General features: G+C 51.3%; 1 protein-coding gene across 1 annotated transcript in view; it reads right to left on the bottom strand.

Moving 5' to 3' along the window:
- The window catches only part of LOC140409442 (disintegrin and metalloproteinase domain-containing protein 12-like), a 995,079-nt gene that overhangs the window by 136,282 nt on the left and 833,183 nt on the right, over positions 1 to 25,614 (bottom strand). The window contains exon 13 of the mRNA XM_072497875.1: positions 22,373 to 22,481. Coding sequence (XP_072353976.1) covers positions 22,373 to 22,481 — 109 coding nt within the window. The remainder of the gene's footprint in view (positions 1 to 22,372; positions 22,482 to 25,614) is intronic.

Below are 25,614 nucleotides of genomic sequence, written 5' to 3' on the forward strand. Positions count from 1 at the left end.
ATTACTCTAGCACCCTGGAGGAAGTAAATGGATTTGTAAGAAACAACGTCCTGGACAAAGGACAGGCAAGGCAGCGATAAGGATTGTTCGGAGAAAGACTGAGGGAATATCAAGGACTCAGTGGACTGAGCGCTGGACTGTGCTGCCTCGCTCTGATCGGAAGAGGAAGACTGGGTCACAGAAGAAAGCGAGGACAGGGGAAGGCAGGTGAGAGGTTAGACAGGGAAGATGGATGCTCAGTGGGCATAACCAAGGGGCTAGACCAGTCCCGGGAGGGGAGCCACCACAACAGTAGGGATAGCTAGTTCAGCAAGGCAGACAGCAATGGGGGGGCTGCAATGCATGAGCAGGGAGGGAAACATCTGGCGGGGGGGAACAGAACAGATAAAATTAGTTGGCTTTGGTGGGTGAGGAACAGGTTGAGGAACCAAGATGATGCCACAAGCAGCCACCTTGGAGGCTCCCTAAACAAAGGGAGACTCCGGAGTGCAGGGGCCCGACATGGGGTACACCGAGTTGGTGGCTATATTGGGTGCCCCTGGATTAAGGGAAATTCCGGAGCACAGAGACCTCATGGTGAGATCGGTGACCGTGGCCATTTTGGACAGCCCCTTAACAAAGGAAACCAGAGGCGTGTCCCCAGGTAAGTTGGTTGATGAGCCAGGAAGAGGGGAACAAAAACCCCCACGAGGATTATCACCTGGAATGTCAGGGGATTTAACGACCCGGTGAAAAGATCCAGAGTCTTCGACCACCGGAGAAGTTTGAAGGCCAACGTAAGTTTTCCTGCAGGAGACACACCTGAGGGTGAAGGGCCAACTGCGGGTAAGGAAGGGCTGAGTGGGACAGACGTAATTCATGTTACGGGACAAGAGTGAGGAGAATAGCCATACTGATCAGCAAGAGGATGAGATTCACAGGGGCAAGGACGGTGACGGACCCAGGGGGACGGTACGTCATGGTCAGTGGTCCCCTGGAAGGGGCACCGGTAGTTCTGGTAAATGTTTACGCTCCCAACTGGGACGACACAGATTTTATAAACAAGACCATGGTGGAAATACCCGATGTTGATATTCATTGACTGATCATGGGAGGGGCGACTTCAACTGTGTTCAGGACCCACTGCTGGACCGATCGAACCCCAGATCGGGGAAAAGGACGGGCGAAATCAGAATTAGACTGATTATGAACAGGAGGATTTGGGACAAAGGGCCCTCAATGTAGAACTGGAAAACGACCGCGCATTGATTGTTCCCCTCTTCTTATCGTCTGATTAGTCTGGTCACTCGCGGTTGGCACAGAAAGACCGCCTCGACGAAATCACAGGTCAGTCTGGGGATTAGCAATTTAATTGATGGGATTTCATATTGTTGTTTCGGCTTGGGTTAGGGTTTTGGGTTGATGTGACATCTCAAATGATGATTCAATTCCAAGTATAAGGGTTCAGAGGCTGATGGGACTTCAGTAATGAAGGTTCAGTCTATTATATGGATTCAGGGGCTGATGGGACTTCAGTACTGAAGGTTCAGTCCAGTATAACAGTTTTTAAATCTGAAGATGGTTCAACTCTATGTGTGAGTGTTTTAAATATATAGTTGATTAAGCTAAAATTGTCTCCCTGGACTGTATTGGCGAAAAACGCAGTTCCGAGGACCAGTTGAGATTGTGGGGAATGCTGCATATTGGTTGAAGCAGAAGTCTCTCAAAGGGTTAACAGCAGCAGACAAAGTTAAAGACAGACAGTGCTTCTCACTCAGGCCTTGAGATAACAGCACCAGTCGCTAGTGTAATCGGATACCTTTCCTTTGAGTCAGTGAACACCAGCAAAGTTACGTTTTGAATTAATTAAAGGAAACCAGTGGGTTTCTCCACCTCTTTGATAAAAGTTATTATTTTCGAAAGCAATTGCCAGAATCTTAAGTTTTACTTACTTGAAATAAGGTTTATCTCATTTTATCTGGAGATTAATAGAAACTTAAAGAAGATCATGGACACCATTTTAAAAAGTGTCAATCTGGAGATGATAGTTGATTTTGCTAATACTTATGTGTATGTAAAAGAAAAAAAACTTGTTAAAAGAAAAATTGTTAAGATAAAGAAATAATTAAGTTGTAAATGTTATACAAGTTTGTGTTAAGCAAATTGTAAATTTAGTTCTGAGTTGAGATCAGAGCTAAGCTTGCAAGTTGCAGTAATTCAATTTGAATTTTCAAACATTTTTAAGTTTTAAAAAAAAAGCGCAAGTAGAGGAAAGGCGCGGGTCAAACAAGAGATGAGCTACGTAGTTCAATGGCTGGCCTTGAATTGACAGAAAAAGAAAAATTCAATAATTTGGAAAAGTAAGCATATCACCTAAGTCTCCCCAAACTAAGCAGAAACCACAAGATTCGGGAACAAAGAAAGCTGAAACAGATTCTTTTGAAGAGAAAGAACTCCCCCTAGTGACAGGGAGAGACGTTGAAGTCTTGGAACAACCAGGGGAAATAGCTAGAGTGCCCCCTGGTGACATTTGGAGACAGTTACCGATTAGGAAGATGCGAAACCCCGACGCAGTGACTGCGGGAGCGAACCCCACGATAGACGTTTACTTCCCATGGACACCCAGTGAGATGATGGCTATTATGTCTACAATCCCAGATAGAAAAAATCTCCTGCTGCCTTCATGGATTCCTTGAGAACTACCATCTCAATTTATCAAGCTGATTCAAGGGACCTCTGGGCCCTAGCCCAGCAGATTTTAACCCCAGCAGAGTACCGCAATTATCTTAACCACCTGAATTATGCTAGTCATGCCGCACTCCAGCAGGCCTATGCGTTAGACGACGATAGAAGGACACAGATCTTGAATGCGTTGAATAGCACATTTCAAAGGCCCATAAATCTTTCTGTTATCTTAGACCTAAAACCTAAGAAGACTGAAGAGCCAGAGGAATTTCTGGAGCGTTTTAATGAAATCTACCGGGGGCAGTCAGGCGATTTGCTGTATCAAAATGGTCAGAATTCCCCTCAAGACTGTGCTATGTTAATGCATTGCCTACCACCTTCTGTGGTTACTGCTGTGAAATGTAATAACATGAATTGGACAGAGAACGACCCTTCCCAGATGGCAAGGGCAGTCAGATTTTACTGGAAGGAGGGTGTAGGCCAAGAAGGAGGCTCAGTTACAAAGGTTAAGACTGAGTATGTAATGAAAAAGGATGATCTGCGACCCCAACAAGCGGCAGAAATGGTAGTTTACCAACAGGAGCCCCAATATAGTGACTTTGGGTGGGTGGATCAGCGAAGAGGAGGATACCAAACCCACCCAAAGGGACCCTCACCCCCTTTTTATGGCCCACCGAACGAATCAATAGCTCTACAACCGCAGCCCCCTCTGAGGGGCCATTGGTCTACTGGAAGAAGAGGACGGGGCAGCCATGTCTTCTGTGCAATCAGCACTTAAATTACCAATATCCGACCACACGCAGCAATTGTCAGGGTTCCAAGGACAGGTGTGTGAGTATCCTATTTCTGAACCTGTGACAGTCACTTACGAGAATAAGTCTGCAGATCATCAGTTTGTAGTGACTACTGGATTGGACCGTAACTTGTTGGCCCGAGATTTACTGTGTATCTTCCAGCTACAGCTAGAGTGCGGAGATGAGGGGGTAACGGTCCAATCATGGAGGATGAGACAACAGTGCTATATTTCTATCACCTCCCAGTGGTGGACGTTAGACATTGAACATTCACTGCATCACGTTACCCTGGCCTATGACAGAACTGGACGAAACAGGGAGTTGGAGGACAAATACCGGCCATTACTTGAGACCGAATGGCCAGTCAAGGTTACAGCCACAGTCACGGGAAAAGAAGGTATAGTCGATTTTGTTACAATATCACCACATTTATGGCCACAGTCAGCTTCGGTAAGCCCTCATATTACACGTCAGGTCCATGACCAGTACCATGCCAGGGATCTGGGGCAAATGGTAAGGAGGGCAGTGGATCATTCGGATCCAACAGAGTACGCACTTCAAGTCATGCCGGACGGCACTACCATAAAATATTTTGAGGTCCCTGAAACGATTAACACTCGACTGCAGCATCACTGGGGACATGATGTGTTGGAATATGTCAATCCACAGGTCTGGGCGGAATACCCATCACAAGTGGGAAAGACAAATGTTACACCTATTAAGGTGATGATTAAGGATCATGTAAAGCTACCTTCCATTCGGCAATACCCCCTGAAATCTCAAGCTGCTCCATCAATAGATAAATTAATTCAAGAGCTGTTGAAACAGGGTATTTTGGTCCCTTGCCAATCAGAATGTAACACCCCCATACTTGCTGTGCCTAAACCAGCCAAGCCAGACCAGTACCGATTAGTACAGGATTTACGTTCAATCAATGCCATCGCATAGCCGTTACATGCTCTCACTCTCCAACAGGATATTACGGTGTATAGCTCCCACTCGGTCATCGCACTACTGAGGCAACTGCAGACTCAGCATCATACCGCAGCTCGTCAGAATAGGTATGAGATATACCTTTTGAACAATCCACGTCTGACATTTAAATACTGTACCACTATCAATCCAGCCTGTTTTCTTAGTGGTCCCCCTGTCCATGAAGACGCACCTGGCCACGACTGTTTAGCCTTGATTCAGGAAACTACCACAATAAGGGGCGATTTGAGTGACATTTCGTCAGAACAACCTGACATGATTATGTGTGGTCAAATATCCCACCGGGGTTTAGTTAATGACCTACTGCAGGCCCTCCTTATGCCCGCGCAGATTTCCGTTATTAAATGCGCTGCCCACACGAATGGTACAACCCCAGTTGACGTTGGTAATGAACGAGCAGATTGTGCAGCGCGAACAGCCGCGCAAATTCAGCAAGTGATGGTGCCTAAGATGTTAAGTCAGACTAAACGATCTACTATAAATATGTCTGCTTCTGACAAGTCAATGCCAACCATCCAAGACGTCATAAGGTTACAGGAGGACGCTCCTGAGAGTGATAAACAAATGTGGAAACGGTTAGGTTGTACATATGATTCTGTTTCCTCTTTATGGACCACGCCTGCACATCAGACTTGTGTGTCTGATGTACTGGCTTTATGGGTCACTGAATGTGTACACTTTGCAACTCATTGTGGGGCTCGGGGGACTAGTGATTTGTTGCTGGACACTTGGTGGCACCCTAAAATGCAGGGGTTGGCCCAAAGTATCAGTAATCGGTGTTTGATTTGTCAGCAATATAACACCGGAAAAGGTATCCCTTGTGGGAAGGGGCAAACCCTATTTCCCAGTGGTCCCTTTGAGACGCTCCAAATGGATTACATTGAGTTGGAAAGGTGTCAATGTTATAAATATGTTTTGGTCATTGTGGATGTGTTCAGCAGATGGGTCGAGGCGTATCCGACTATCGATAATAAAACTGCTACTGTGGTTAAAGTCTTGATGAGGGAAATCATTCCCCGGTACGGTATACCAGCTCAGTTAAGTTCTGATAATGGGCCTCATTTTATTGGACAAATTAACAAGGAGTTTTGCTCCCAGTTGGGCATACGCCAGCAGTTACACTGTGCTTACAGACCGCAGGCGGCCGGGTTGGTTGAGAGACACAATCAGACCCTCAAAACTAAATTGGCTAAATTAAGAGCAGACACGGGACTGACATGGCTTAAGTTGCTCCCCGTTGCCCTCTTCCAGCTGCGGGTTACACCTGCGGGACCAGCCCGGCTCTCTCCCGCCGAGATTCTTTATGGCAGGCCTCTTAGAACTCCTTGGAGCCTGCAGGTTCCAAGACGGGTTCAGTTTCATCAGATGACTGAAGAAATGACCACCTATGTTCTAGCCCTCACGCAAGTGCTCAAGGAACTCCATGGCCAGGTCCGCGCGGCTCACCAGCCATTGCCCCCAGTACCTAGCTCACTTTCAGTCCAGCCCGGTAGTTATGTCATGGTCAAAACTTGGACTAGGAAGGGGTCGGAGCCGCGATGGGACGGGCCCTTCCAAGTTCTCCTTACCACCCCCACAGCAGTTAAAGTGGAGGGGCGAAGTGCTTGGGTCCACCTACATCACTGTAAATTGAGTCCATCTCCACTACTGTAAAAGGTCGGATACTAACCTGCCTCCCTTCTCCAGTGCTATTTTACAGGTGTGGAGCATGATGGAGTGGCTACGCATCGTCTGTCTGATATTTGGCCCCACTTCGCTTGGCGTGTTATTGGCGATGGACATGGAAAAGGGGAATATTATGTATCTGTGTAGCCCCAACCAATCTACAAGGTTACATCACCTCTGCAAAGGTGATGTTCTTCGCTGCCCCCATATACGAGGACATGGTATCGACTCATGGAAGGTCATCAAAGTTAAGGAGAATGCAGGAGTCATGAAGCAGCTGCACCGGTCCCGGCGATGGGAAGGGAACATTATATGGACATTGCCTTGTTTTCGGAATACATGTAAATTTGATTTTGGATGTGTTAAAAGTGGTACAATAAAGGTAACATCAGGCTGTCAGAAGAGTGTAGGAAGAGACCATGAGAAAGAGAAAGGGACTAGAGAGAGGACGGGGCGTGTGAGAAGGGAAGTACAGCTAGAACGTAGGTTACCGGGAGATGCACTTAAGTTAATTAAAGGCCAAACTGAGGAAAATCCGGGTAGTATGAATCTCTTCTACCAGATTTACCACCGCTTGTATGGCCAGGGACGGGTTGTCTGCTACCCGAACCCCGCAGCGGTGTCGAGGTTATTTTCTGTTTCACCGCTTTGGGGCACTCCCCAAACGGTGGTTCATTGTCAGCATTCCGAGCCATTGCCCGAGCAAGTCACTCTTCCTTACGATCCGGGTTCAGCACCACCGGCTATTTGCCTTCCCCTTCCTCGGGATAATCCCCACTCACAGTATGATAGGCTGCGACGGTGGAGGGCGTACATACCTAGCCACTTCACTCCCAATAGGGATTCCCGGTCGTACGAGAATTGTTTCAGCAGTGAAGGATACGGCTGTTTGCTGGTAGAGGTGGAAACGAATATAACATGTCTGTTTCCCACCTGTACGGACAGGAGGTGCCATATCACCCAGGCGTCTGTCCAATGCGTTTGTTATAACACCACTTGCGTTCCATTGAACGCCGGCCTCCAGCTCCTCTGTGGCTGGGCGAATGTCTCTCATATCACTGTTGGGACTAGGGCTTTCCGCATTGCTGGGCGGCCCGAATGGGCATTTCAAAGTTGGATAAACTGGGCTACTGGGGGGTCCTTACGCAACCGATATGCTGATTGTGATGCTAGCCTGCACACGGAGCAAGGATACTACTTTTTATTTAATGGCACAGCGACCAATGTTTTGTCACCCCCATTTCCCCGCCAAATTGCTATAGGGACTCTAGTCCCTGCCACAGTCCCCTGCCCTTCGGCGTGGAACCTGCATAATCAGTTAGCACGCCGGGCAGTCTCAGCTGAATTTTGCGAGAACTGGAAAAAACCTCAGGTTCTTGCACCCAACCGGGGCCACTCAGCCGGGTGGGGGATTCTGAGCGTATTGACACTGGGAGGTGTGGGGGGTTCCTTGGCTGTCAGTGATCGGAATTATTTTATTTGCGGACTTACCATCTTGGGAAATGAAACCTTGGGAGCCCTCGGGGTAATAACCAAGGAGTTGTCTCAGCTACGGTTGTTTGCAATGCAGAACCGGTATGCTCTTGACTATCTTCTGGCCCGTGAGGGTGGGGTATGCGCCATAATACAGGGCAAGTGTATCATGGGAGTTCAGGACTTGACTGCTAACATCACTAAATTTATGGATCGCATACGGGATCACTTGGACGGGATGCAGGATCCTGGCTCTTGGGGTAACTGGGGATTTGGAGGATGGAAGGACTGGTTGATAAATATGGCCATGTATCTAGTGGTAGCTATCGGCTGCATCTTTGTGGGCCTGGCCATCCTTAAATGTGTGATGGGTAGAATGCGGGGTGCACTGGATCAGATCACCGCCCCAATCACCGCAAAAAAAAATTTAACTGTTAAAATCCATGAGGGTGAGGCAGATGAAGGGGGGCTAAGACAGGAATTGGAAATGCAGCGACGGATCTTTTTAGATGAGGAACCGTAGCTATGGATTGGATAGTTCGGTTATCATGGAATGATAAAAGGAGGGAATGACGAATGTGATATAAAATAGTTACTTTAGAGATATTAGTTAATGTAATGTAGAAATAAGCCACTTTGATTCTGGCAGGTAGAGACAAAGGGATTTGAGACAGCATCGAGAAAGCAGGAAGAGGTGTGTCTATGAGAGTGATGCTGCATTGATAGGGGCCGGAGAAAGGGATTGGAAGTGAGCCAATCAGAATAGATCAAACAAGTCAGGAGGGACATAGGATGACCTATGGGTGTCGAGTATGTGAAACTTGATGCCATTTGAATGTATGAGTACTGATCTCTCTGTCTGGGACCTTCACTTAGTTCCCGGGACTGCAGACAGCAACATGTTGTCTGTATCACTGTGGACTAGGTAGCTTGCAAGCTGAATAAAATAACTTCTTTTTACTTGCAAATCCATCTCGACTTTTATTGAGGCCAGACTGACGGAGAAAGAAATTTGGGAATCAACAATGGGAGGGGTGGACCCATGGTGGTTCCGACACCCCGGTCCGCAAAGCCTACTCAAGAACAGACTTCTTTGCAGTGGGGAAAGCGGTGCTCCCAGGAATAGTTAGAGCAGAATATTCCACGATAGTTACCTCCGACCACGCTCCACATAACATGCATGTGAGATTGGAGAGTGTCCGGGCCTAACGCCCGACGTGGGGGTTGGACACAGACCTGCTGGCTGATAAGGTCCACTGCCAGGAAATATTACAGGCCATTGGCGAGTACATTACAAATAGCCAGAACAAGGAGGTCTCACTTTCCACATTCTGGGAGCCACTAAAGGCAGTGATTAGGGGAGAGATTATAGCTTAGGAGGCACGCAGAGACAGGGAAGCGAGGGTGGCCAGGCAACAACTGATTGACTCTAAGGACAGACTCTCGGATGAACCGACAGAGGACCAGGACTTGCCAACCAGTTAGGAACTCAGGCACCTCCAAATTACACACTTTCTCCGCAGGGAGACTGAAAGATACCCCAGGGCCCTGAGAGACACACTACTGGAGGAGCTAATAAATACGGACAGTAAGGAGGGGGGAAAATGTGGGAAAATATATGGACAATTACTGGCTAGGGCAAGACTACCACTGGACAAAGCCAGACGGAAATGGGAGAACGAACTGCGGATGGAAGTGGGTTGGGGACTCTGGAGCGAAGCACTGAGTAGGGCCAACTCCACCTCCTCCTGTGCCAGGCTAAGCCTCGTGCAGTTGAAAGTGGTGCACAGAGCTCACCGAAACAGAACCCGAATAAGCAGGTTCTTCCCAAGGTGGAGGACAAATGTGAATGGTGCCAGGGAGGCCCGGCCAGCCATGCCCACATGATCTGTGCTTGGGGGTGGGTTCTGGGCAGCCTTCTTAGAGGCAATGCCCAGGGTTGTGGGGGTGAGGGTGAAGCTTTGCCCGAGAATGGCAGTCTTCGGGGTATTGGAGCAGCCGGAGTTACACATGGGGAAGTGGGCGGACGCCCTCGCTTTCGCCTCCCTAATCGCCCGCCGGAGAATCCTGCTCGGCTGGCGATCGGCAGCACCACCCACAACTGCAGACTGGCTCGCTGACCGCTCGGAACCTCTCCACCTGGAGAAGATGAAGTTCACCATCCGAGGGTCAGAGGAGGGCTTCCACAAAGCCTCGGTGCAATTCATCAGCCTGTTCCAAAACCTGTTCAAGGCCAATACTGACTAGGACAAGAGAATTGGGGAGGGGGGGGGGGGGGAAAGGAAGACAGGGGAAGTCACACACAAGGGAATGAGGCGGAGGAGGAGGGGAGAAGGGGTTCACAGAATGTAACAGAGAATGTCACACAGCCCCCCCCATGACAAAAAACTGGAAACCCCAACAGTAAGAAGTGGATCGCCGCGCGTGGTGCCAAGGGCAGGGGGCATCATTGAGAGGGATCCCAACGACGGAAGGGGGGGAGGGGGAGGGGGTTGGGGGGGAGGGGGAGGGGGTTGGGGGGGGGGAGGCAGGCAGGGGAGACCACATGTAAAATGCTATGTAAAGCAGAAATATGTAAATACCCGCACACTTGAGCTGTTATTCTTAAAGACTGGAAAATACCAATAAAAACACTTCAAATAGAAAGGCAGCAGCCACATCAATACTGTGGCTACAAGAGGTCAGCGGATGAGAATCCTGCGACGAGTAACTTATCTCCTGACTCATTACTACCCGACCACCATCAACACACCACAAATAAGGAGAGTGATGGAATAATATTGTCCCACTTGCATGGATAAGTGTAGCTGGAATAACATTCAGGAATTTCCATCATCCAGGTCTAAGCAATCCGGTTGATCAGCACCCCATCACTTAAAGATTCACTCCCTCCACCGCCAGGTCACAAAATCAGCATTGACAAGATATAACTTAGGGTCTTCCAAACACGCAGGGAACGATTTAACAGACAAAGAAGAGAGTCCCATGTCGAGTGTGTTCAGCGAGGTCCTTCCACTGCGGTGCATCGCTGAGAATGACCCTGCTGTAGTCTCATGGCAGTGTACCGTGAAGAAAGGTTTTCGTTTTATCACATGGCTTCCATGATGTCATTTTGTGGGTGGAGCTGAGGATAGTCAGAGGCTTTTCCCCAGGGTAGAGGGGTCAATTACTAGGGGGCATAGGTTTAAGGTGCGAGGGGCAAGGTTTAGAGTAGATGTACGAGGCAAGTTTTTTTGCGCAGAGGGTAGTGGGTGCCTGGAACTCGCTGCCGGAGGAGGTGGTGGAAGCAGGGACGACAGTGATGTTTAAGTGCAGAAGATTGTAGTTTAGTCGGGCAGCATGGTCGGCACGGGCTTGGAGGGCCGAAGGGCCTGTTCCTGTGCTGCAATTTTCTTTGTTCTTTGTGAGGTTCATTTAGTTTAACCAAAAACCCCTTTCCAAGGGCCCAGCCCAGCCCAGCCCAGCCCAGCACACTCACTGAACTCTCACTTGACTAAGACAGGTCTTGTTCCTGAAATTCTGATCCAATTTTCAACCAGCAGATTCAGCTCTTCAGAAAGCAATTATATCTCCAAAACCACCAAGCTGATTTTTACTGGAACAGATATTTAAAATGAAATTAGAGAGAGACAGCCCAAAACAATTATTTTCTCTGTCGGTCGTCCACAGCAGTCAAATTGAAAGTGAAACTAAACAAACCTCACAGCCACGGCTTAGCTCCACCCACAAAATGACATCACGGAAGCCATGTGATAAAACAAAAACCTTTCTTAACGTTACACTGCCATGAGACTACATGTGATGAACGGTTACTGCCTTATCATCATGTAAGGTGATGTCCCCTTTAAGACCAGGCTTGGAACCCTGGGGACTCCGCCTCTGGCTCCGCCCATCTGGGAACCATAAATAAAGGCCTGCCTCATGGTCTGTATAGCAGTCAGCTCTCGTCCATATCTGTAGCACAGTTATTAGCCTAATAAAGCCTTCTTTACTGTTTAATCTCTAAGCATCATTGTTGAGGGTACCTCAATTTATTAGGCTAAACTAGATTCAGGATGGACGCAGGCCTAAAACCAGAGAAGCTCAATCTGGAAGCACGAACGCCGGAGGCAAAGGAAATTTTTTAATACTGGCTGCGGTGCTTCGAGGCCTACCTGGACTCCGCAGAGACTCCCATCCTGGGGCCACGCAAGCTGTGTCTACTCCACGCCCGGGTGAGTCACAGAATCTCCGCCACGCTCGAAAAGGCGACGATTTATGAGGAAGCGATTGAGTTGCTCCGCAAGCGGTTTGTCAAACCCGTCAATGAGGTGCACGCCCGGCATCTGCTCTCTACCTGCCGGCAGCGCTCGGGGGAATCGCTCGACGAGTTTGTTGAGAAACTCACCGCGCTGGCCAGGGACTGTGACCATCAGGATGTGACAGGGGAAGTCCATATGAACCTGCACATCAAAGATTCTTTCGTGTCCGGCATCCGCTCGACCTACATCCGGCAGCGACTGCTCGAAAATGGGGCAAAAGACCTCCAGGAGACGCTAACGCTCGCCTCCTCGCTGGAGGTGGCCCGACACAACTTGGGTACGTACCCCGCGGACTCTGCCAGCCCCCCCCCCCCGGACTTCCTCAGACTCGCCCGTATTACAGGCCTGCACCACGCGGCGACCCGCTCACCATGGGGGCACACCTTGCTACTTCTGCAGGCAGGGCCAGCACCCACGCCCACGCTGCCCAGCCCGCTCCGCGATCTGCAGCGACTGCGGGAAGAAAGGGCACTTTGCGAGGGTCTGCCTGGCCAGACCCAGGGGCCAGAAAAACAAAGAACAGCTGGCCCGAAAATCAGGCTCTCAGGCCCGCAGGCCTCGCAATGCTGCTGCGTACCGACCCGACACGTCCTCTTCTGACGCGTCATCAGCCTCGTGCGAATCATGAGAGCGGCCATCTGGTCGGCGGCCATCTTCTCGACCCGACACGTGCGACCAACGGCAGCGGCCATTTTACGACTCCGACTACCCGCGACTGGGTGCGATCACCCTCGATCAAACTCGGCCAAAACACCTGCAGAACTCCATGATGCAGGTCCAGGTCAACGGGCACGACACTGCATGCCTCTTCGACTCCGGGAGCACGGAGAGCTTTATCCACCCTGAAACGGTAAGGCGCTGCTCCCTACGCACCCATCCCACATCCCAAACCATAGCTCTCGCATCTGGGTCCCACTCGGTACAAATCACGGGGTACTGTATTGCGGATCTCTCGATCCAGGGTGCCAAATACACCCGTTTCAAATTTTATTTCCTCCCTCACCTCTGTGCCCCCCTGCTGCTCGGACTGGATTTCCAGTGCAGCCACCGAAGCCTGACACTGAAGTTCGGCGGACCCTTGCCCCCCCTCACGGTGTGCTGCCTTGCGACACTGAAAGTCGCACCCCCCTCGCTATTCGCTAACCTCACTCCCGACTGTAAGCCCGTCGCCACCAGGAGCCGGCGCTACAGTGCCCAAGATATGGCTTTTATCAAGTCAGAGGTCCAGCGTTTACTGGGAGAGGGGGTCATCGAGGCTAGCAACAGCCCTTGGAGAGCGCAAGTGGTGGTAGTCCGGTCCAGGGAGAAGAAACGGATGGTCGTGGATTATAGCCAGACCATAAACCGATTCACGCAGCTTGATGCGTACCCCCTTCCTCGCATTGCGGAAATGGTAAATCGGATCGCCCAATATCGAGTCTTTTCCACGGTCGACCTCAAATCTGCCTACCACCAGCTCCCCATCCGACCAAAAGACCGCCCCTATACTGCCTTCGAAGCAGCCGGCCGGCTCTTCCACTTCCTCAGGGTCCCGTTTGTTGTCACAAATGGGGTCTCCGTCTTTCAAAGGGCGATGGACCAAATGGTGGACCAGTACGGTTTGCGGGCTACATACCCGTACTTGGACAATGTCACCATCTGCGGCCATGATCAGCAGGACCATGACGCTAACCTCAAAAAGTTCCTCCAGACCGCCCGAGCCCTTAACCTGACCTATAACGAGGGCAAATGCGTTTTCCACACCACCCGGCTGGCCATCCTCGGCTGTGTCGTGGAAGACGGGGTCCTAGGTCCCGACCCCGACCGCATGCGCCCCCTTAAGGAACTCCCTCTCCCCCACAGCCTCAAGGCCCTCAAACGGTGCTTGGGGCTTTTCTCCTATTACGCCCAGTGGGTCCCCAAGTATGCGGACAAAGCCCGCCCACTCCTAAAGACCACCACTTTTCCCCTCTCGGCTGAGGCTCAATTGGCCTTCAACCGCATCAAGGCCGACATTATCAAGGCCGCCATGCACGCGGTGGACGAAACCATCCCTTTCCAGGTAGAGAGCGATGCATCAGACATCGCCCTGGCTGCTACCCTCAATCAAGGAGGCAGACCAGTAGCGTTCTTCTCCCGAACCCTCACCGCCTCCGAGATTCGACACTCTGCAGTCGAAAAGGAGGCACAAGCCATTGTGGAGGCTGTGCGGTGCTGGAGACACTACCTCGCCGGTAGGAGGTTTACCCTCGTCACCGACCAACGGTCGGTCGCCTATATGTTCGATAACACGCAACGGGGCAAAATAAAAAACAATAAAATTTTGAGGTGGAGGATTGAACTCGCCACCTACTCGTACGATATCAAGTATCGTCCAGGGGAGCTCAACGAGCCCCCAGATGCCCTGTCCCGCGGCACATGCGCCAACGCGCAGGAGGACCGCCTGCAAGCCATCCACAATGACCTCTGCCACCCGGGGGTTACCCGGCTCGTCCATTTCATCAAGTCCCGCAACCTACCTTACTCAACCAAGGAGGTCAAGGCCATGGTCAGGGCCTGCCAGGTCTGTGCGGAGTGCAAACCGCACTTCTATCGGCCAGACAAGGTTCGGCTCGTGAAGGCCTCGGGACCCTTTGAGCGACTGAGCGTGGACTTCAAGGGGCCCCTCCCGTCCACCAACCGTTATGCCTATTTCCTCACCGTCATCGATGAGTTCTCCCGTTTCCCATTCGCCATTCCCTGCACCGACATGATCTCAGCCACGGTGATTAAGGCACTGCACAGCATCTTCACCCTGTTCGGTTTCCCTGCTTATATCCACAGCGACCGGGGTACATCGTTCATGAGCGATGAACTGCGTCAGTATCTGCTCAGCAAAGGCATCGCCTCGAGCAGAACTACCAGCTATAACCCACGGGGAAACGGGCAGGTGGAGAGGGAGAACGCGACCGTGTGGAAGGCTGTCCTTCTGGCCCTGCGGTCGAGAAATCTCCCAACCACCCGCTGGCAGGAGGTCCTACCCGATGCCCTACACTCCATTAGGTCACTCCTCTGCACGGCCACAAATGAGACCCTTCATGACCGATTGTTTCTCTTCCCCAGGATGTCTACCTCCGGGGTCTCGCTTCCACCTTGGCTGATGGCTCCGGGACCTGTTCTTCTCCGGAGGCACGCGAGGAGCCATAAAACGGACCCCCTAGTTGAAAAGGTCCGACTGCTCCACGCCAACCCCAGTTACGCCTACGTGGAGTACTCCGACGGCAGGCAAGATACGGTTTCCCTCCGGGATCTGGCGCCCGCTGGATCCTACATCACAGACGCCCCTTCCCCCGCCGCTCCCCTGCAGGACCCGTCGCCCCCTACACCACCCCCCCTTCCGGCCCTACCACCCGTTGGTGAGCTCCTACTGTGTGCCCCCCCTTGCGCCCCCCCTTACACACCCCGCCGGCACCGGCTCCGCTACCCCCGGCCCTGCCTAGTTCCTCTGCCCCGACCCGGACCGAAGCTCCGACCGCTGTGCTCCCGGATGTGCCCTCAACCGGGACGTCCGTGCCCGCCGCACCACCGCCCGAATTGAGGAGATCGAGGAGGACGATCCGGCCGCCGAGACGGATGGACCTATGATGGCACTTCACCCCCGCCGGACTCTTTTTAAACAGGGGGTGAATGTGATGAACGGTTACTGCCTTATCATCATGTAAGGTGATGTCCCCTTTAAGACCAGGCTTGGAACCCTGGGGACTCCGCCTCTGGCTCCGCCCATCTGGGAGCCATACATAAAGGCCTGCCTCATGGTCTGTATAGCAGTCAGCTCTCATCCAAATCTGTAGCATAGTTATTAGCCTAATAAAGCCTTCTTTACAGTTTAATCTCTAAGCATCATTATTGAGGGTACCTCACTACAGCAGGGTCATTCTCAGTGATGCAAGCACCGCGGTGGAAGGACCTCGCTAAACACACTCGACATGGGACTCTCTTCTTTGTCTGTTAAATCGTCCCCTGCGTGTTTGGAAGATCCTAAGTTATATCTTGTCAATGCTGATTTTGTGACCTGGCTAGGACTCCTAGACTGACCACCAGGAGGCCCATTCGTATATAAGTGAATGTTAGAGTCAGGTGAGCTGAGACTGACCAGGGAGCTGGGAGAGAGGTAGCTTGTTCATACTATTATTCCATCGGTTATTTTGTATGTATTTGACCCACAGTTAATGCTCATAATCATTTATAGCTTCAGCGAAACGTGTGCCTGTAATATAAATCAGGCCATCCGACAAGAACATTACATGGTACCAGGGTTTGATGGTATTAAACACTGAGCCAAAAAAACTATCACATCATCACTGAACCCTGCTACGAGGTCCACAGAGGTTTGAAGATTTTGCAGACTGCAAGAATTTACAACATGGAGTCGTTGAAGCCGCCAATCAGTCTCATATTTCACGGTAATGTGGACAGCAACCGGCGTGTGTTAAACAACAATTTAATCTGTTTCTTACTGCAGTAAATTTAGGAGATCAATTAGGTTCACGTAAAGGCCCATAGCAATTGCTGTGTTTAATTTGTTGAAAATTGCAAACGAGGAAGACAGTAAAAATCTTAACAAAGTAATTCGAAGATTTAATGCACATTGCACCCCCGGAAAGAATGAAATTTATGAATGCTGTGTGTTTAGATCACGTTAACAGAAGACAGGAGAGTCCATCGATCATTTCATCACTGATTTAAAGGTAAAAGCTAATACCTATAACTTTAGTGCAGTGGAATCTTCCATGATTCGGGGCCAAATTGTGTTTGGTGTGCATGAAAATAAGCTGAGGAAACGTTTGCCGAGGGAACGGTTGCCGAGGGAACGGTTGCCGAGGGAATCGGCGCTGTTCTTTGGAACACACAGTTAAGATTTGCCAGGCTCACGAGCTAGCAGCACAGCATTGTGAAATGTTTCCCAGTAATGGCGGCAGCTTCCTGGGGGAAAGCACTCCGCTTATCGCCCTTTCCCCAAAAAGGCAGGAAACTTCCAATAAAAGGCAGGAAAGTTCTTGCAGCTCCTCGCCCACCAACAAACAGGATAAAGATCAGGACACAGTATTTCTATGTGAAAGATGTGGTCGGAGGCACAGATTAAGGCCGTGTCCAGCGTTTGGCAAGTTTTGTTCCAAATGCAAAGGAAAAAAACACTTTGCTCAGAATCGTCACTCTGAGCTCAGCCCCAGATCAGTCAGCACAGGGGAAGACACAGTCTCCAGTGATGAAACTTCATTGTTTGTTGGAGAAATAATACAGAAGAATCATTTTTTGGAGACATCAAAAATTCTCCAGCGCTTAAAAAAGTGCAAACTGATGCTCCATTTAAAATAAATGCGGTCGATGAGGACAACTAGCTTCTACCACTTGAAGCGAACGGTTCAGTGCTCCAATTGGAGCTAGACACGGGTGCCAAAGCCAATTTAATCAGCATGACTGATTTTAAAAATCTAAAAATTCAGCTGATTAGAAGAAATCACAAAATGTCTCTGAGAGATTATAATAGTTCAAGCATTAAATATCATGCTGCATGTGACCTGAGTGTGGTGCTGAAGAACACAGTTTATTCCGTCCCATTCTGTATTGTGTCCGAGGGCTTGGACAGGTGATCAGTCCTGTGAATAATTAGGTCTAGTGTAGTTGGTATAGAGCATCCACAAAGGATTGGATCAACACTCCAACAATTCTGAGAACATTACCAGCAAATTCAGTCATGTGTTCACAGGTTTTGATGCACTACCATTCACCTACAAGATACAACTTAAAGAGTTCTGGACAAATGTGAGGTAATGCATTTTGGAAGGTCTAATATGGATGGGAAATATACAGTAAATGGCAGAACCCTTAAGAGTATTGACAGGCAGAGGGATCTGGGTGTACAGGTCCACAGGTCACTGAAAGGGGCAACACAGGTGGAGAAGGTAGTCAAGAAGGCATACGGCATGCTTGCCTTCATTGGCCGGGGCATTGAGTATAAGAATTGGCAAGTCATGTTGCAGCTGTATAGAACCTTAGTTAGGCCACACTTGGAGTATAGTGTTCAATTCTGGTCGCCACACTACCAGAAGGATGTGGAGGCTTTAGAGAGGGTGCAGAAGAGATTTACCAGGATGTTGCCTGGTATGGAGGGCATTAGCTATGAGGGGAGGTTGGAGAAACCTGGTTTGATCTCACTGGAACGACGGAGGTTGAGGAGGTTGAGATCGAGGTCTCCAAAATTATGAAGGGTATGGACAGAGTGGATAGTCAGAATCTTTTTCCCAGGGTGGAAGAGTCAATTATGAAGAGGCAATCTTTAAAAGAGATGTACGAGGCGAGTGTTTTACACATTTGGGAGCCTGGAACTCGTTGCCGGAGGAGGTGGGGGAAGCAGGGACGATAGCGACGTTTAAGGAGCATCTTGACAAATACATGATTAAGATGGGGATAGAGGGATATGGTCCCCGGAAGGGGTTTTAGTTCCGATGGGCAGCATGGTCGGTGCAAGCTCACAGGGCCGAAGGACCTGTTTCTGTGCTGTAATTTTTGATGATGCAAAGACTGTGATAAAGGCACGAAGAAGAGTAACTGCGCCTCTTCGGATTCACCTCAAAAAAGAGCTAGACAAGAATGAGAAAATTAAAAGTAATCAGAAAACAGAAGAACTTACCGATTGGGTAAATTCCATGGTATGTGCAAAGAAAAAGAATGGCAATATTTGCAAATGTATGGATCCCAAAGACCTTAACGAAAATATGAGAAGAGAACACTACCCTACCAAAAACCACGAAAGGAGATGCCGGCATTGGACGGGGTGGGTACAGTAAGAAGTCGTACAACACCAGGTTAAAGTCCAACAGGTTTGTTTCGAATCACTAGCTTTTGGAGTGTAGCTCCTTCCTCAGGTGAGTGAAGAGGTAGGTTACACAATCACAGATATTTGGACAAAGCCAATGATGCAAGATGATACTTTGAATGCAAGTCTTTGCAGGGAATTAAGTCTTTACAGCTCCAGACGGTGCGACTGGAGAGAGGGATAATCACAGGTCAAAGAGGTGTGAATTGTCTCAAGCCAGGACAGTTGGTAGGGTTTCGCAAGCCCAAGCCAGATGGTGGGGGGTGAATGTAATGCGACATGAATCCCAGGTCCCGGTTGAGGCCGTACTCATGTGTGCGGAACTTGGCTCTCAGTTTCTGCTCGGCGATTCTGCGTTGCCGCACGCCCTGAAGGCCGCCTTGGAGAACGCTTACCCGGAGATCAGAGGCTGAATGCCCTTGACTGCTGAAGTGTTCCCCGACTGGAAGGGAACATTCCTGCCTGGCGATTGTCGCGCGATGTCCGTTCATTCGTTGTCGCAGCGTCTGCATGGTCTCGCCAATGTACCACGCTTCGGGACATCCTTTCCTGCAGCGTATGAGGTAGACAACGTTGGCCGAGTCGCATGAGTATGTACCGCGTACCTGGTGGGTGGTGTTCTCACTTGTAATGGTGGTATCCATGTCGATGATCTGGCACGTCTTGCAGAGATTGCCATGGCAGGGTTGTGTGGTGTCATGGTCACTGTTCTGAAGGCTGAGTAGTTTACTGCAAACAATGGTTTGTTTGAGGTTGCGCGGTTGTTTGAAGGCAAGTAGTGGGGGTGTGGGGATGACCTTGGCAAGATGTTCGACCTCATCGACGACATGTTGAAGACTCCGAAGAAGATGTCGTAGTTTCTCTGCTCCGGGAAAGTACTGGATGACGAAGGGTATTCTGTCGGTTGTGTCCCGTGTTTGTCTTCTGAGGAGGTCGGTGCGGTTTTTTGCTGTGGCGCGTTGGAACTGTCGATCGGTGAGTCGAGCGCCATATCCCGTTCGTAGTGCTACCAAAGACCAAGATGTGTTGTTTTGTATATATTTAATAATAATAACCATAATCGCTCATTTTCACAAGTATGCTTCAATGAAGTTACCGTGAAAAGCCCCTAGTCGCCACATTCCGGTGCCTGTTCGGGGAGGCTGGTACGGGAATTGAACCGTGCTGCTGGCCTTGTTCTGCATTACAAGCCAGCTGTTTAGCCCACTTTTTGACCCACAGTTAATGTTAATAAATTGTTCACAGCTTTAGCTACAAGTGTTCTTGTAATAAACCAGGCCATCCGACAAGAACATTACAACCGCGATGAAACGGAACTCTGTGCTTTTTTAGGGCCCTGCCGTGGCTGCTCTTACCTTCATTTCCTGCATTGAGGAGCTCAACTTGCCAGTGAAGAAAGAAATTGGGGCGTAATTTTTAAATTGTACCCCCGTTGCTCTACCTCCCATTGTGAACCCTGGACCCCCTGCAATGCCCCAATTTTGCAATTAGGGGGTTCATGAGTGCCCCTCATAAGGGCAGGGCACCCCTGAGCCCAATCCCCAGCTGGGCAGGATGTTACCTGGGCAACACCAGCTTGGCACCCTAGCAGTGCCCCTGCCTGGCAGTGCGCCTGGCCATAGTGCCTGGTTGGCACTGCCACGTGCCAAGCCAGTAGTGCCAAAATACCTGTGTAACATCAGTAGGGCGGCACGTTAGCACATTGGTTAGCACTATTGCTTCACAGAGGGTTCGATTCCCGGCTTGGGTCACTGTCTGTGCGGAGTCTGCACATTCTCCCCGTGACTGTGTGTGTTTCCTCCGGGTGCTCCGGTTTCCTCCCACAGTCCAAAGACGTGCTGTTAGGTGAATTGGACATTCTGAATTCTCCCTCTGTGTACCCGAACAGGCGCCGGAGTGTGGCGACTAGGGGCTTTTCACAGTAACTTCATTGCAGTGCTAATGTAAGCCTACTTGTGCCAATAAAGATCATTATTATCATTATTATTATTACAGCCCTGCCCAGTGGCTGACCACAAGGGGGCCTCCGACCACCCCAAGTGCTGTTCTGCCTGGTCCATGCTGGAAAGCAGTGCTAAACGGTGTCGGCGTGAAGGGTTTAATCCCAGGCACTGGGTAGATCCGGTGTAGATATATTCCAGTGAGGCTAACTACCTACCTGAATATACAGATCTGGGTCCCGCCTATTGTGGGTGAGATCCAGATTTTGACGCCTCATGAGATGCTGTTAGATATCATGAGGCGTAACGAGCGAGGCGAATCTCAGGAGAAGCCTCTCGCGAGAAGTTCCGGCCACGCCACGTCCTGAGTCGCGCATGGCTATCAGATTGCGCCCACGATCTCTACCACCCAGTAGGACAAGGGCAACAGTTGCTCAGCAGTACCATCTGCAAGTACCAACTTGGAATTATATCGCTGCTCTTTCATCCTTACAGGGTCAAAATGCAGAACGTCCTCCCTAATAACTGGAAGATAGCATATCACCACTTTCTCAACTGAGACCTCGGTTGGGCAATACATGTTGGCGTTTTTGGCAATGCCTATGTCACAGGGAGATATTCACACAAACACACACATAGGGCGGCAATCTCCCAAACCGGAGCCCCCCCCAGCAAGCATGTTTAACTGTGGGCTTCCCGGCCCTCACAGTCCCGAGAAACACATGGCTATTCAACGCGACTCGCGTTGTATAAAGGCCCTGAACCGGTGGCCAAGGATGCACATAGCCCTGTTTTGTACAGTGGGGAGCTCCTCCCGCCGGAACTCTCGATGTAGTGAGAGATCGAGACACCATTTTTAAATGGATTCCTGAACTTCGGGGCTCCCGGAGCGATTCTCGACTTTTCCCCTCCTCCCAGCCCGAACGCACTTTGGGAGGATGGATCCCCCCCACCCCCCCCCCCCCCACTACCCCGCAGCCCCCCAACAACCCTGCAGGGCATCCGCAGCCCGATTGTGCGTGCAAAAAATGACAGCTTGGTACCCAAGTAGTGCCAAGCTTGAATCCTGGCAGTGCCAGTCTAGCACACACATGGCACTGCCAGGGTTTCAGGCAGATTCATCTGCTCCCTGTTTGTGAGGACCAGCGCTCACCTGAGGTCTCTGAGGCCAAGGGGATGAATCACAAAGCATCGGGCACCTCGCCAATCTGCACGTTCGAGTCACACTTGATGTCTCCCTCTAAGGTGCAGATTTTCCAAAAGGTGACCCCGCTCACGATGGACAAGATTTACATTGCAACGTCCCACGAGGTTGCAATGGATCTCGTGAGACATTGCAGGCCAGGTAGATGCCAGAAGCGGGGTCTCCCAGCTTTCATCGGCCACGCTGCGCCACCCATACTTCTGCTGCTTTGCCGTGGCCGCTGGATCGCACCCATAGCCACACAACTAATTCGACACACATACAGGCACGATTTGCCAGAGATGTGTATTAGAGCTCTGTGTTAAATCAGCAGCATCAATGCACCTTGAGTGAAGACCTCGTGTTTGATTTTGTGACAAATTATCTCTGATTTCTCGGTGTAAAACTTCATCACATGATTATTAATTCATAAAGAAATGAAACAGCAAAATCTTTACAATTACACTCAGTACGAGAAGTGTGCTGGGAGCACTAAATAAGCTGGAATTTCCAGACAAACTCACTTAGGTCTGCACTTTATGTATTTATCATTCTCATCCTTGCCACAGTGTCCAAATTCATTTCCATTTTTATTCCTAACTTCATAACAAATGTTTTCAGCATTCGCTGCACCTATCAGAGAGAAAATGAGAGCATTACAAAGGTTCCACAGAATAGAACAAAGAAGAATACAGCACAGGAACAGGCCCTTCGGCCCACCAAGCCTGCGCCGACCATGGTCCCTGCCTCAACTAAAACCGTCTGCACTTACGGGGTCCCACCCAGATCTCTCTGCCTGACAGTACTCGCACAGGGCTAAATCGCTGGCTTTGAAAGCAGACCAAGGCAGGCCAGCAGCACGGTTCGATTCCCGTACCAGCCTCCCCGAACAGGCGCCGGAATGTGGCAACTAGGGGCTTTTCACGGTAACTTCATTTGAAGCCGACTTGTGACAAAAAGAGATTTTCATTTCATTTCATTTCATTTTCTACCATTTATTGTGTAATTCCTACAAGCATTGGACCTTCCAAAGTGCCTCACACTTGCCCAGATTAAACTCCGTCTGCCATTTCTCCGCCCAAGATTCCAACCAGTTTATATCCTGTTGTATCCTCTGACAATTCTCTTCACCATCCGCAACTCCACCAATTTTTTTGTCATCCGTGAGCTTACTAATCAGACCAGCTCCATTTTCTTCTACATCATGCACGGTAGCACAGTGGTTAGCACAATTGCTTCACAGCTCCAGGGTCCCAGGTTCGATTCCCGGCTTGGGTCACTGTCTGTGCGGAGTCTGCCCGTGTCTGCGTGGGTTTCCTCCAGGTGCTCCGGCTTCCTCCCACAGTTAGATGGATTGGCCATGCTAAATTGCCCTTAGTGTCCAAAATTACCCTTAGTGTTGGGTGGGGTTACTGGGTTACGGGGATAGGGTGGAGGTGTGGGCTTGGGTAGGGTGCTGTTTCCAAGAGCCGGTGCAGACTCGATGGGCCAAATGGCCTCCTTCTGCACTGTAAATTCTATAATTCAATGAGCTACACCATGAACAACAAAGGCCCGGAGCTGATCCCTGTGGAACGCCGCTAGTCACAGCCTTAAATTCTGAAAAGCAGCCTGCTACCGCTACCCCCTGTCTTCGATGCCCAAGACAGTTCTGTATCCAACTTGCCAGCTCTCCTCTGATCCCGTGTGATTTCACCTTTTGCACCAGTCTACCATGAGGAACCTTGTCAAAGGCTCCACTGAAGTCCATGTAAACAACATCTACTGCCTTTCCCTCAACTATCATCTTTGTCACAATCATAAGTCTTGATGATTCAGAAGCGTCTCGTTGCCACCCTGGCCCTTGTCAGAAGGGAATGGAGTTTGTGAGAATGTGAGTTACAGAAAACCTGAAATGGAACCAGAATTGATGATGAGAACAGCAACAACAATTGACATTTTGATCGTACATCGACCCAGGCGCTTGGCAGACAACCCACACATTACAATACAAAAGACCCTGAGCCATTCGGGGATTGTGAGGGTAAAAGCTTGGTCTGTGAGGTCTGATTTGAAGAATGTGTTTGAGAAGGAAGGTGAGATAATGAGATGGAGAGGAATAGGGAGGGAATTCCAGAGATTCGACCCCAGGCGACTGAATGCACGGCCACCAAGAGAAAACCCAGAGATGCTCAAGAGGCGTCGGACTGTCAAACACTGTCCCACACCACCCTCACCCCCACACCACCCTCACCCCCACACCACCCTCACCCCCCCACCTCACCCCCACACCACCCTCACCCCCTCACCCCCACCCCCCCACCCTCACCCCCACACCACCCTCACCCCCACACAATCCTCACCCTCACCCCCACACCACCCTCACCCCCACACCACCCTCACCCCCCCACCCTCACCCCCACACCACCCTCACCCCCTCACCCCCACCCCCCCACCCTCACCCCCACACCACCCTCACCCCCACACCACCCTCACCCCCCACCCTCACCCCCACACCACCCTCACCCCCACACCACCCTCACCCCCACACCACCCTCACCCCCACACCACCCTCACCCCCACACCACCCTCACCCTCACACCACCCTCACCCTCACACCACCCTCACCCCCCCACTCTCACCCCCCACCCTCACCCCCACACCACCCTCACCCCCCCACCCTCACCCCCCCACCCTCACCCCCACACCACCCTCACCCCCTCACCCCCACCTCCCCACCCTCACCCCCCCACCCTCACCCCCACACCACCCTCACCCCCTCACCCCCACCTCCCCACCCTCACCCCCACACCACCCTCACCCCCACACCACCCTCACCCCCCACCCTCACCCCCACACCACCCTCACCCCCACACCACCCTCACCCCCACACCACCCTCACCCCCACACCACCCTCAATCCCACACCACCCTCACCCCCACACCACCCTCACCCCCACACCACCCTCACCCCCACACCACCCTCACCCCCACACCACCCTCACCCCCCACCCTCACCCCCACACCACCCTCACCCCCACACCACCCTCACCCCCACACCACCCTCAATCCCACACCACCCTCACCCCCACACCACCCTCACCCCCACACCACCCTCACCCCCACACCACCCTCACCCCCCACCCTCACTCCCACACCACCCTCACCCCCACACCACCCTGACGCCCACACCACCCTGACGCCCACACCACCCTCACCCCCACACCACCCTCACCCCCCCACCCTCACCCCCACACCACCCTCACCCCCACACCACCCTCACCCCCACACCACCCTCAATCCCACACCACCCTCACCCCCACACCACCCTCACCCCCACACCACCCTCACCCCCACACCACCCTCACCCCCCACCCTCACTCCCACACCACCCTCACCCCCACACCACCCTGACGCCCACACCACCCTGACGCCCACACCACCCTCACCCCCACACCACCCTCACCCCCCCACCCTCACCCCCACACCACCCTCACCCCCTCACCCCCACCCCCCCACCCTCACCCCCACACCACCCTCACCCCCACACCACCCTCACCCCCCACCCTCACCCCCACACCACCCTCACCCCCACACCACCCTCACCCCCACACCACCCTCAATCCCACACCACCCTCACCCCCACACCACCCTCACCCCCACACCACCCTCACCCCCACACCACCCTTACCCCCACACCACCCTCACTCCCACACCACCCTCACCCTCACACCACCCTCACCCCCACACCACCCTCACCCCCACACCACCCTCACCCCCACACCACC

Source organism: Scyliorhinus torazame, chromosome 3 (genome assembly GCF_047496885.1).
Source record: "Scyliorhinus torazame isolate Kashiwa2021f chromosome 3, sScyTor2.1, whole genome shotgun sequence".
Taxonomy (NCBI): Eukaryota; Metazoa; Chordata; class Chondrichthyes; order Carcharhiniformes; family Scyliorhinidae; genus Scyliorhinus; species Scyliorhinus torazame.